This window comes from Heptranchias perlo, chromosome 5, assembly GCF_035084215.1.
Source record: "Heptranchias perlo isolate sHepPer1 chromosome 5, sHepPer1.hap1, whole genome shotgun sequence".
NCBI lineage: Eukaryota > Metazoa > Chordata > Chondrichthyes > Hexanchiformes > Hexanchidae > Heptranchias > Heptranchias perlo.
In genome coordinates this window covers 100,784,361-100,798,858 of record NC_090329.1, presented here as the reverse complement: position 1 = coordinate 100,798,858, position 14,498 = coordinate 100,784,361, and the positions used below count along the sequence as shown (strand labels likewise).

Genomic DNA, 14,498 nt, shown 5'->3' with positions numbered 1-14,498 from the left:
CACGGCTTTGGTGAGTCCAAACCTAGAGTACTGTGTGCAGTTTTGGTCTCCTTACTTAAAGAAGGATATACTTGCTTTAGAGGTAGTACAACAAAGGTTCACTCGACTGATTCCTGGGATTGAGGAGAGATTGAGTAGAATGGGCCTACATTCTCTGGAGTTTAGAAGAATGAGAGGTGATCTCATTGAAACGTATTAAATTCTTAGAGGGCTTGACAGGGTTGATGTGGAGAGGCTGTTTCCCCTGGCTGAAGAGTCTAGAACTAGAGGGCAAAGTCTCAGGATAAGGGGTGGGTGATTTAGGACTGAGATGGGGAGGAATTTCTTCACTCGGAGACTGGTGAATCTTTGGAATTCTCTATCCTAGATGGCTGTGGATGCTCAGTCATCGAGTGTATTCAAGACTGAGATCGATAGATTTTTGAACTCTAAGGGAATCATGGGATATGGGGATCGGGCAGGAAAGTGGAGTTGAGGTCAAAGATCAGCCGTGATCTTATTGAATGGCGGAGCAGGCTGTATGGCCTACTCCTGCACCTATTTCTTATGTTCTTGTGTTCTAGTGAGCCTAACATTGGTGGTGGGGAAACGTTTAGAGACAGTAATCCGGGACAAAATGAATTGGCACTTGTAAAAATGTGGGTCAATAAATGAAAGCCAGCATGGATTTGTTAAAGGCAAATCGTGTTTGACTAACTTGATTGAGTTCTTTGATGAAGCACTGGAGAGGGTTGATGAGGGTAATGCGGTTGATGTTGTGTATATGGACTTTCAAAAGACATTTGATAAAGTACACATACTGGGCTTGTTAGCAAAATTGAAGCCTATGGGATTAAAGGGGCAGTGACTGCGTGGATACAAAATTAGCTATGGGGTAAAACGGTTGTTTTTCACGCTGGAGGGAAGTGTGTAGTGGTGTCCCCCAGAGGTCGGTGTTGGGACCACTGCTGCTTTTGATATATATTAATGACCTGGACTTGGGTGCACAGGGCATAATTTCAAAATTTGCAGATGACACAAAATGTTGTAAACAGTGAGGAGGATAGTGACTGACTTCAGGAGGACGTAGTCAGACTGGTGAAATGGGCAGACACCTGGTAGGTTAAATTTAACACAGAGAAGTATGAAGTGATTCATGTTGGTAGGAAGAATGAGGAGAGGCAATATAAACTAAATAGTACAATTTTAAAAGGGTACAGGAACAGAGAGACCTGGGAGTGTACACAGACAAGTCTTTTAAGATGCTAGGACAAGTTGAGAAGGCTGTTAAAAAAGCATACGGGATCCTTGGCTTTATAAATAGAGGCATAGAGTACAAAAGCAAGGGCTTTATGCTAAACCTTTATCAAACATTGGTTTGGCCCCAGCTGGAGTATTGTGGCCAATTTTGGGCACCGCACTTTAGGAAGGATGTCAAGGCCTTAGGGAGGGTGCAGAGGAGATTTACTAGAATGGAACCAGAAAAACTTCAGTTACGTGGAGAGACTAGAGAAACTGGGGTGGTTCTTAGAGCAGAGAAGGTTACGGGGAGATTTGATAGATGTGTTCAAAATCACGAAGGGTTTTGATAGAGTAAATAAGGAGAAACAGTTTCCAGTGGCAAAAGTGTCGGTAACCAGAGGACACAAATTTAAGGTAATTAGCAAAAGAACCGGAGGCGACACAAGGAAAATTGGATCTGGAATGTACTGCTAGAAAGGGTGCTGGAAGCAGATTCAATAATAACTTTCAAAAGGGAATTGGATAAATACTTGAAGGGGAAAAATTTGCAGGGCTGTGGGGAATGGGACCAATTGGTAGCTCTTTCAAAGAGTCAGCACGATGGGCTATAATGTCTCCTTTTGTGCTGTATCATTCTGTAAAGTATCTTTAAGACACTGTGCATCCATGTTTTGTTTTATATTTGTCATCAGGACTAATTTGAATGTGGTGTGATTGCATCACATTTTCTGATCAGTCAGTTATGTTTAAGTTTACAAGATGGTTTCCTGTGGGATTGGAGGGCCAGTCGTAGATTGGATAAAGAATTGGTTGCATTCTCATAGGCAGAGGGTTGTTATTAATGGTAGTGGTTTTGCACGGAGACAAATGGAGCCTTGCAGGCATCGGTATTGGGACTGTTGCTCTTCACTATATTAATGATCTGGATGAAAGTGTTCGGGGAATTGTCCGCAAGTTCACAGATGACAGAAAGCTGGTATTAGACCCTTGGATGAAGACAAGATGACTACAACCAGTTCTAGATGCGATGGGGGGAATGGGTCCATGTCTCTCAGAGAAGGTGGAAATCTATGGCTATTCGTGCCCTCAGCGTGGACGTTACCCAGGTTCAGTTGTCCTAATTACTGCTCTGTATTAGAACTATTGAACCTGGGTAAGCTGCTTGGGCTATCAAAGTTTGTTTTTCCTGGAATCTCTGGGATGGAGTTACAGAAACAGACCAATACAAATCATATAACAACCTATTCCACTTTAACAATGTATGTTAAGTAACACTGATTCAGCAATTGTACTTCTGGAATAAGTGATGAAATAAGCTGTTCGCTCCAAGTACTGAGACTGGAAATATTTACTTTTCCTGGATTTCAAAGCTTGTACTTTTGGGATTTGTCTGATCACTGTGCTGAAAGTTCCAAAGAGTAATAAAAAATTACTTATTTAGTCTCTCTTGTATATACTGAGGGAAAAAATAGCATTTACTAAAGTATCTGGTAAAGTATATGTAAGCATTTGAGATTCTAAATTTTATTGATGTAGTTTGGGATAAGTGATTTGTCACATTTAACTCCCAAATGGCTCAAGGTGAATTTAATCCCTGTAATTTAGGAAAAGCCAGCTAGATTTTTAAATTTGTCGCTTCCATTACAGAAACTGAATGTGTTATGGGCAGACCTTAACAGAGGTGCCAAATGTACACCAATGAAGTATAATAGATAAGATTTTGCCAATGGTTAGCTGAACCAAACATACCAGAAGAGTCCCAGGTTCAATCCAAGGTCTGTGCTGTTAGCTGCTCTCAGTAAAGACAGCAGTAGAGATGCGACAATTGGACTGAATGCTCTTTAATTAGGGTGGAAAAACCATACAGAGTTCCTGCTCACGATAACTGTCTAGCAAGGTGAAAACTGGATTGGGCTTAGCTGTGTTGCCCATCACGTTTCAATGGCCTGTCTACACTCACTGCCAAGATTCATGTACAAATAATGGCCATTTGGCAAGGTACTGGAGGACACCGATTCCCATAGAACCATAACTGAGTAAGGAGTCAACACTTTCAGGAGAGAAAGGGAAAGAATTAGTGGAGAAAAATTGACAAGGAAAAGAATAATAAAATGGCAAGTGTATGTGGCTTACCAGGTTTCAAGTTTGAAAGTTAACTTTAAAATAGCAACAATATTAAACATCTGAAACATCCCATATTAAACTCTGAAATAAAAGTATTTTATTTAACTCCTTCTCCCAGTTTCTTGCTCTTCTGTTACCTTCTCCTCTGAAGGCAGCAACTCACATAGTTAGAGTCATAGAGTTATACAGCACGGATAGAGGCCCTTCGGCCCATCATGTCCGCGCCGGCCATCAGCCCTGTCTACTCTAATCCCATATTCCAGCATTTGGTCCGTAGCCTTGTATGCTATGGCATTTCAAGTGCTCATCCAAATGCTTCTTGAATGTTGTGAGGGTTCCTGCCTCCACAACCCTTTCAGGCAGTGAGTTCCAGACTCCAACCACCCTCTGGGTGAAAAAGTTCTTTCTCAAATCCCCTCTAAACCTCCCGCCTTTTACCTTGAATCTATGTCCCCTTGTTATAGAACCCTCAACGAAGGGAAAAAGCTCCTTAGTATCCATCCTATCTGTGCCCCTCATAATTTTGTACACCTCAATCATGTCCCCCCTCAGCCTCCTCTGCTCCAAGGAAAACAAACCCAATCTTCCCAGTCTCTCTTCATAGCTGAAGCGCTCCAGCCCTGGTAACATCCTGGTGAATCGCCTCTGCACCCTCTCCAAAGCGATCACATCCTTCCTGTAGTGTGGCGACCAGAACTGCACACAGTACTCCAGCTGTGGCCTAACCAGTGTTTTATACAGCTCCATCATAACCTCCTTGCTCTTATATTCTATGCCTCGGCTAATAAAGGCAAGTATCCCATATGCCTTCTTTACCACCTTATCTACCTGTTCCGCCGCCTTCAGGGATCTGTGAACTTGCACACCAAGATCCCTCTGACCCTCTATCTTGCCTAGGGTCCTCCCATTTATTGTGTATTCCCTTGCCTTGTTAGTCCCTCCAAAATGCATCACCTCACACTTTTCCGGGTTAAATTCCATTTGCCACTGTTCCGCCCATCTGACCAACCCATCTATATCGTCCTGCAGACTGAGGCTATCCTCCTCGCTATTTACCACCCTACCAATTTTTGTATCATCAGCGAACTTACTGATCATACCTTTTACATTCATATCCAAGTCATTAATGTAGACCACAAACAGCAAGGGACCCAGCACCGATCCCTGTGGTACCCCACTGGCCACAGGCTTCCAGTCACAAAAACAACCTTCGACCATCACCCTCTGCCTTCTGCCACTAAGCCAGTTTTGTATCCAAAGTGCCAAGGCACCCTGGATTCCATGGGCTCGTACCTTCTTGACCAGTCTCCTGTGGGGGACTTTATCGAAGGCCTTACTGAAATCCATGTATACCACATCCACTGCGTCACCCCCTCAAAAAATTTAATCAAATTAGTCAGACATGATCTACCCTTGACAAAGCCATGTTGACTATCCCTGATTAATCCTTGCTTCTCCAAGTGGCGACTAATTTTGTCCTTCAGAATTTTTTCCAATAATTTTCCTACCACTGATGTTAGGCTCACTGGCCTGTAGTTCCCCGGTTTTTCCCGACTCCCCTTCTTGAATAATGGTATTCCACAGTTGGTAGCTGCAATTTTTGTGCCTTGCCACATATTATTCATGTGAAATTCTGCAAGGTGAATGCCAATAATCTACTTGACTATGGGGCTTGTAAAAGCCGATTCTGATCCTGAATTTGCATATGACCCCACCTTATCAGGGGTCACAGAATAACAATAGGAACTCTAAATGCTGAGGCCATGCTGCCCCAGGTAAAGGTTGTCTAACCCAACAAAGAGTGTAGGTCGAGCCTAGAATCTGGTTTGTATTTTCTGATGTGTATATCATCAGAGCCATCAGGGATAACCTTTCCACTGTAACCTCCTCTTCCTATACCCCATTTATTTTCGGTCCGTCTACATTTGTTGCTTTCTCCCTGCTTTCTGTCTCTTGGTTTCTCGTCACTTCTCATTTTCTTGCTTTCTGTTTCTGTTTTCTCAGTCCATTTCCTTACATTCTTGTCTTCCCCATGTCTTGATTTCATGTTCCATTATTTCCTGCTTTTTCTTTCCATCTTCATTTTAATTTTTTTAAACTTTTTTTTTCTCCATGCATTCTTTTCTATCTCCATCTGTTCTTAATCTCTGGAAACCCACAGATAATGCAGGAGGATTTTTGCATCTACATTTGCAGCAGCTGGCACATGAAACTATGTCAGTAGGGGAACTTAATGGCTGCAAATATTTATTTTGGGTTGATGACCAAGTGTTTCCAACCAATGTCTGTTATAAAATAAATGTGTTCATTTGTTATAAATATGTTGAAAAAAGCTGCTTATCCCTTTGTCAACAATTTTACAACACCAAGTTATAGTCCAACGATTTTATTTTTAATCCCACAAGCTTTTGGGGGCTTTCCCCTTCCTCAGGCGGTGTGGACCGCTCTTTGTTGGGTTAGACAACCTTTGTTGGGTTAGACACTCTTTGTTGGGTTAGACAACCTTTACCTGGGGCAGCATGGCCTCAGCATTTCGAGTTCCTGTTGTTATTCTGTGACCCCTGATGAGGTGGGGTCATATGCAAATTCAGGATCAGAATCGGCTTTAACAAGCCCCATAGTCAAGTAGATGGTCATTTCCACACCGCCTGAGGAAGGGGAAAGCCCCCGAAAGCTTGTGGGATTAAAAATAAAATCGTTGGACTATAACTTGGTGTTGTAAAATTGTTTACAATTGTTAACCCCAGTCCATCACCGGCATCTCCACATCATATCCCTTTGTCCTGAGTGCTTTTGTCTTTTTTTGTAAAACAAAATAACCAAATAACCCAAGCTAATCACCAGGTTCCCTTAAGTTTAGACACCACTGATCCATGCACATTTAGCATTCAAGTACTGATTTTTTTTTTAAAAAAGGACCTGAAGGACTGGTTGGAAAAGGGTGTAGTTACAATTTCTGTGGTTCAGAAATGCCAAAATTGAATTCAAACAGGAGGCATTTTGACTGTCATATTTAATATTTAGAGATATTTAATCCTTGGGATCACACAAATAAAACTTCTTTATGGATATTTAAAGGTGCTTTTTTCATCTCATGACATTTTTTGCTGAATCTATTTTGTGTTCACTTAGGATTTTGCTAGAAATCACCGAATCATAGCAGGAGACTATTTAAGCCCACTATGCTTATGATACTGTTGGCTCCAGACCAGAGTTATCTCCCATTGTCCCATTTTATTTTTCTTTCTCTGTATCCATTAATATATTTCTACAAGTGTTTATTGAACTCCCCCTTGAGCACTGTGATTGTACTTGTGGTAATGTATGTATAAACTCCTTTTGCATGAAAATAAATCTTCCAAGTTTCCCATTTATGCTGCTAGTACTAATCCTAAGTTTATACCTCCTTGTTACTGATTCAGAGACCAGTGAAAATATTTTTCCCTACTTACCCTCTGAAACCCTATCATAATTTTGAACCCTTCAATTAAATCCCCACTTAACCTTCTCTGCACCAGTGAATAGAGCCCTAGTTTTTCAAGTTCTTCAAGATAATTATTATATGAAATGTTAAATGCACATGACTGTGCTAGAGAATGTATTGTTCCCTGTCCCATTAATAAGTAAATACGAATACAAATCTGTCAAGTGTGATATAATAGTTCTTGATTATCAAGAAATCCCTTTTTTTCTATTCAATATGACCCTCAGTTCTTTGCACACTACATGAATTCAAGTTTTACGAATTTGAGTGCAGAGGCAATTTTTTGTGGAGACTGCAAATGTAGACCCGGTATCTCAATATGATCGATCCTATAATATCCATAATAAAATCTTGCCTAGTGGCCAACAGTATGCATGTGAAAATATAATCAACTGAACTGACCGTTCAATCCAAATGGTCCAAACAAATGGAACTAGTTATCCAGTGATTTAAATATTTATCCACTGTCATTTAAGATGGTCAAACAAGTTGTGGTCATTTGAAGTACATATAGCAACTTGTTTCATTTTTTGAAAAGATGCTTGTCAGGCTCTTTTTTCATTCAGCAGAGATTCTTTTAACATTTCTGTGGAGCAGGACATAGAAAGAAGCCACAGAGTACTCATAATTACAAGTTCAGATGAGAAAAATGAACAAAGTACTAAGTAGACTGCAGCCCTGTTTCCTTTTACTAACAGGAATTCATCCAGTCCTTTTTTAAAAATGTCATGGTCCACCACTTCTGCTGGTAATCTATTCCACATTTCCATCACCCTCAAATCTTATGAACTTTTACAAGGTAAATATAGATTGCTTTCACTATATGGGTGAGACAATAATCCAAAGATGCAAATTTAATAAAATCATAAAAAATTTCAAGAGGGAGTTAGAGAAAAAAATTGTTTACATGTAGGGTGGCTAGAATGAGGAATTCTCTGCCACAAACTGTTTTTGAAGCAGGGTTCATAAATTATATTAAAAGGGAATTACATAGTTACTTTTTAAAAAGATCATTAAAGGGCCGAGAATGAGCAAGAGAGTGGGATTAAGCTAGGTGGCTTTTATGGAGGAATACTCAGTGCAGACTTGAGTTCAATGACCTGTTTCTGTGCTTTCACATCCTATATACATGTACTAGTTACAGTCAAGACATCTACCCCACAATCTGAATTCATGCACATCTTACAACATTACATTGGAATTCTGAACTGTTGTATGTTTTACATTTCCCTCTCCAGTCTTTTGTAGTCATGATGTGGAGATGCCGGTGATGGACTGGGGTTGACAATTGTAAACAATTTTACAACACCAAGTTATAGTCCAGCAATTTTATTTTAAATTCACAAGCTTTCGGAGATTTTCTCCTTCCTCAGGCAAATGTTTCAAGATCTCTTTTGTAGGGGTGAGGAGGGGAAAGGAGTGTTGAGATTACTATATAATTATATTAAAAGGGAATTACATAGTTACTTTTTAAAAAGATCATTAAAGGGCCGAGAATGAGCAAGAGAGTGGGATTAAGCTAGGTGGCTTTTATGGAGGAATACTCAGTGCAGACTTGAGTTCAATGACCTGTTTCTGTGCTTTCACATCCTATATACATGTACTAGTTACAGTCAAATAAAATTGCTGGACTATAACTTGGTGTTGTAAAATTGTTTACAATTGTCAACCCCAGTCCATCACCGGCATCTCCACATCATGACTACAAAAGACTGGAGAGGGAAATGTAAAACATACAACAGTTCAGAATTCCAATGTAATGTTGTAAGATGTGCATGAATTCGGATTGTGGGGTAGATGTCTTGACTGTAACTAGTACATGTATATAGGATGTGAAAGCACAGAAACAGGTCATTGAACTCAAGTCTGCACTGAGTATTCCTCCATAAAAGCCACCTAGCTTAATCCCACTCTCTTGCTCATTCTCGGCCCTTTAATGATCTTTTTAAAAAGTAACTATGTAATTCCCTTTTAATATAATTTATGAACCCTGCTTCAAAAACAGTTTGTGGCAGAGAATTCCTCATTCTAGCCACCCTACATGTAAACAATTTATAATTACTATATAATTTTAAAATTTATTTGTAACAGGGCATATGGTGTCATGGTATTAAATAGGCAATAGTCAGTGTGGATGACTCATCCTTAACGTGTGTGTACAAAGGAAAAAATGAACATATTAAATACTGTATTTAATTAGCACTGTATTTAATTAAAGCTGGTCTTTAATGTCATTGCCAAACTTAAACAGCAAAAGTTAGCCTTGTTACACAATGGCTCTCTGCACTGCAGGATGATGCTGCTTATGTAGAGTTGTCAAACTATGGTGTAAGTAAAACAATATTTCAGCCATTATTATTGTGGGTTGAAGGAGTCACGTCAAATGATGTGAATTTAGGTGCTGAACCTTAACGGTATTGTGTTGGGAAAATAAAATCTTCCTTCGCCATTTTCAGTTAAGCTGATCTGAGGCCTGCATCTCCATAAACATAAGTCTTGTAAAATGGATATATATTGGCACACAAGTTCCACCATAACATTCAAAGCTGTGCATTTTTGTGTCAAATCATATCTTTTTCTGCTTCTATTTCAGTCTGTTGTGAAAACTGGACGGTTGCTTATTAGCCATGAGGCTCCATTAACAGGAGGATTTTCTGCCGAGATCAGTTCCACAGTTCAGGTGTGTGAGTAAATATCTGTAGTTACACAACCAATAATTTAAAATATACCATTGATTTCATTGGGAGTATAATCACTACACAGTACATTTTGGAAAAGAACAGATATTTTGTTTAGTGTGTGAGAGCATTATGAATTCATGTTTTGGTTTCTATTTTTGTTTTTCAAAAATTTGGAAAGATGTTACACTGAAATGAAATATGTTTGAGTTGGACACTTTGAAGGGAAACAGCAAAATTGTCTAACCATCAGAGTTTGGTGCGTTATACATTTTGTGACCAATTCTAAATTGCTGCATCGTGTCTCCAGAGTCCGAGATAGCACAGTGAGGTGTACTTATTGCTCAAATTATTTGGCACATAATTTTCCTCCCATTCCCTAATTGCTCTAGAACGAACATCAACTGCAGTCAACAGTAGGTGTGTAACTTTCTCCAAAGCCTCTATGGTTGCTGTTCTGACCAGACTCCTAATAAGTGGACAAGTGCAGGAAATGAGACTCCCTCCTTGTGGGGAAAGGTGCCTGAAAGGTAACGCACTTACTCACAGTGACTGGAGATTTATTGACACAGGTAATGGAATTTGCAACCATAATGCCATATTTAAGTGCCATCCTGCCTTCTGGACTTAGTTAACAGATTCTAATTTTTAACATTTCAAAAAGTATCAATTTCACTTCACATTTTCTTCAACTTATTTCCCAGTTACCATCTCTGATTTTCTTCCCTGTCTTCTTCTCCTGAAGGTTCTGATTCCCTCACCAGGGAATGGTTTCAAGGTCAGCAGTCACCTTCTGGTACCATGCCCAGGTGGCCATTCCCCTCAAGTCAGCTTTGGCAGTGAGTGATGACAGGCTATCTGACCATAGGGAATTTTACAACTGAGCCAGATCCTGTACTCACAAAGGCGTCCACACGCATGCAGTTCTGGTAAGGGTGGGGTCGCTGTATAGAGATCGGGAGTGGGAATCTTGGCTAGTTTTTCCTACTATGTCAAGCTGTTACAGCCAATGATAGCGTTCCTACTGTGTTCCATTTGAGATCTTCTAACTCAGCACAGGCCAGGGATCAAAGCTGGGAACTCAGAAATGGAGATTTAGGGGCTAATTTTAACCTAACCAACCAGGTGGGAAATGAGCAGGTTCAGGCCGACCATCTGTTTTACATCCGCTCTCCATAAAACGGGCGACTGATCCGACCCTGCCCGGCGGGTTAGGTTAAAATGACCCCTTTAATCTCTAAACCATAGGTATGGCTATTCACTGTTGCTGTACTTTCCTTGGTGAGCTTTCACTTACGAATGTGTGGAGAAAAAAATCCTGAAAAATGACTAGAGACTTAAAGCAGTAGTAAGTATGGAAGTCCTGCAAAGGACCACATAGCACTGCATTAGCCAATATGGTCAAATTCTTCCGCTGTGCTTTGCCAACAAAATTCTTGGTTATAAAGGGCTGTGATTATGGTGCACATCTAACCTATATCTTCAGTGGTCTTACTAACAATTTTCAGTATGTATTTTAACTTTTCCAACTGACTGCTTTTCTGAGAAACATCAATCATGATTCTTTAGCTATTAACCATTTGTATAATTGTGGGGGATTTTAGCAGGAGAAAATACTGCACCAAATTGTTTAGCTCATTTGCAAAATATCATGAATTGAGTCATGGCTTATGGTTCTATCTGTTCCTGTAATTTAGGATATTAACATTTTTCTGAAAATAATTTTGGCAGATGTGTAGAAGTAAACTGGTGCAAGCTGTAATTCAAAAGCACTACACTGTAGTGTCTATTCTGGTATGGTCCGTAGACAGAATTTTACACAGACTGACGACCAAAGTATGAAGAGATTTTCTACTTTAATATTATTTGAAGATTTTATAATATTTTTGAGCCATTGTTTAAATTCTTACAACTATTGAATTTGGGATTAAAGGGACAATGGCAGCGTGGATACAAAATTGGTTAAGGGACAGGAAGCAGAGCATGGTGGTGAACAGTTGTTTTTCAGACCGGGGGGAAGTATACAGTGGTGTTCCCCAAGGGTCAGTATTAGCACCACTGCTCTTTTTGATATATATAATGACCTGGACTTGGGTATAGAGGATATAATTTCAAAGTTTTCAGATGACACGAAACTCGGAAATGTAGTAAACAATGTGGAGGATAGTAACAGATTTCAGGAGGATATAGACAGACTGGTGAAAAGGGCAGACACATGGCAGATGAAAATTAACAGAAGCGTGAAGTGATGCATTTTGGTAGGAAGAATGAGGAAAGGCAATAAAATAATGGTACAATTTTAAAGGGGGTACAGGAACAGAGAGACTTTAGAGTGTATGTACACAAATATTTGAAGGAGGCAGGACAAGTTAAGAAGGATGTTAAGAGAGCATTTGGGATCCTGGGCTTTATTAATAGAGGGATAGAGTACAAAAGCAGGGAAGTTATGCTAAACTTTTATAAAATACTGCTTAGGCCTCAGCTGGAGTATTGTGTTCAATTCTGGGCACCACACTTTAGGAAAGATATCAAGGCCTTAGAGAGGGTGCAGAGGAGATTTACTGGAATGGTACCAAGGATAAGAGACTTCAGTTATGTGGAGAGACTGGAGAAGCTGGAGTTGTTCTCCTTAGAACAGAGAAGGGTTAAGGGGAGATTTGATAGAGGTGTTCAAAATCATGAACAGTTTTGACAGAGTAAATAAGCAGAAACTGTTTCAAGTGGCAGAAGGGTCAGTAACCAGTGGACACAGATTTAAGGTAATTGGCAAAAGAGCGAGAGGTGACATGAGGAAACATTTATTTATGCAGCGAGTTATAATGATCTGGAATGTACTGCCTGAAACGGCGGTGGAAGCAGATTGAATAGTAACTTTCAAAAGGGAATTGGATAAATACTTGAAGGGAAAAAATTTACAAGGTTATGGGGAAAGAGCAGGAGAGTGGGACTAATTGGCTACCTTTATCAAAGTGTCAGCACAGGCACGATGGACGAATGGCCTCCTCCTGTGCTGTACCTACTATGATACTATGGTTACTGTTGACTGTATGTTGGCCAGGATGTCAAATAATTATTTTCTTAAAACACCTGGAGTACTTGTGGAATGTTGAACACTGGTTTCAAACTCCAGTCACAATCTGACATTCATACACATGCTCCTCATAGAGGTTGAGTTTGCCAGTCTCATGGGTGAAGTAAATTGGTAAACTGGTCAGGGAATTTTCCTTTCCATTGCCACTTAAGCATGTTCCATGGTTGAAGGGTATCAACGCATCTATGGAAATGACCATGTACTGAATTGTACTATCCTTCTGGTCAAACAAGATAGCATTCACCAGTGTTTCTGTGTCAAACACATGTATATGGAGTTACAATTAAATCTCCTATTGTTTGCAAATTTAGCTTTATATTCAGTATTGAAAGTTATTTTTCAAAATTGTTTTTAAAACTTCAAAAATGTATTTAGTAAATACAAAGTTAATGTAGGTGAAAGACTACCGTTCGATAATAACCACTGACATTTTGCAACTTGGTGTATCACAGTTAAACTGGTGTCAGTAGTTTTCTGATATTTTGTAGGCATGCTTGCTATGGGGAAGTGGGATTTGTCAATGACCAGTTGTAATGGAAACATTTCTTAATGGAACCACTATAGTTGATTGTATGGAACTGTAAATTATATTTTTATCTTCCTGTTCACCTGTTGATGTTGAAAATGGACTGTTAAAACTGAAATTCTCAGGTAGGTAGATATTATTTGAAAATATCTGACCATGGCAAGATCTATGATGTGGCACTATTAAATGACATTGCAACCCTTCCACTTAAGGGAAACTATGTTGCATCTAGAGTTTATATTCCTTGTATTCGCATTCACTTCTATGACATTACATCTTTTGATGAGGCAAGCTTTTTTTGCTTGTGGTGACCCTGCAAGTTTGAAAAGTGTTTCAAAAAATCCTCAAGTTGGTTATTTGTCATTACAGTTTTATTATTTCCATGTGTAATACAATTAAAGTTAGAGATCTGATTGGAATATATGTCAAGCTTACCACAAGCTCTTGTGAATATGGAAAAAATATGTCAGTATGTTGAGAAAAACAATTATTCTACAAAATGGAAGTGTAAAAGTCACCCACATTTTAAAACTTTTTCATTTGTTGGAAATCCTCGATAATTGAAAATTCGCTAGAAAAACAAGGGTTACCTGCTTTCTGGATTAGTAATGTAGCTCACTTGAAATCCAATTATTGTATTCTAATATGTAAGGTCAGTAGGGTTTACTATGTGCCTGGATTTGGAATATGGTTCTCCCTATTTATGTGGTCATTTTTAATTCTCAAAGTATAAATTGTACTATTACAAAGTAACATTCTGAATGCTTTTCTGCTTTTGTATCCTCACATTATTTTTATTTTAGAAAACATGAAGACTACTCTTGGTTTTCAAACTCCTAAGATATTTTAGCTTCCAAAATCATCACATCTTTTGTATCTGACAAAGATTCACATATAGGGCCTAAGACTTTCATAATTTATTTTGGATTCTGAATGTGAAGCTTGGGCGTATGGAGTTAGCTGCATATGAAAGTGTTGAATCTGATGTTTATTTTGTGAGTGTACTTGGGTTGCCACCTTTTGCCAAGTCCCAAACCAGACAGAGGAGAATTGTAGCAGAGTAGAAGGTGGAATCGTGGCTTGAATTTTGTTTGCTTTGGTGAAGATGAAAAGTCATTCAATCCATTAATAATAATTTAATGTTTCCAATTTGTAAGGCACAGAAATAAGTGGAAGAAATAGACTTTACAAATTACCTTTTAACCATTTTTACCTTTTGATCGTGTGTCGTGAGGGAGTTATGTAAATAGTGGAGCTTTGGCCTGAAAATTTGGCCTTCCTTCTTCCCCCCCCACTTCCCATGTTGAAGGGGAGGATATTGTGAAGTATGTGCATGTCGCTATGGTTACAGCTGTGTGCTTGCTGGTGGTGAGT

The 14,498-nt window shown here is 39.2% G+C and overlaps 1 protein-coding gene across 2 annotated transcripts in view; it reads left to right on the top strand.

Annotated features, from left to right (window-relative positions):
* Positions 1–14,498, top strand: part of bckdhb (branched chain keto acid dehydrogenase E1 subunit beta) — a 410,026-nt gene that overhangs the window by 270,506 nt on the left and 125,022 nt on the right. For both annotated transcript variants that reach the window (XM_067984924.1, XM_067984923.1), the window contains one exon: positions 9,423–9,509. In XM_067984924.1, the coding sequence (XP_067841025.1) occupies positions 9,423–9,509 (87 nt within the window). The remainder of the gene's footprint in view (positions 1–9,422; positions 9,510–14,498) is intronic.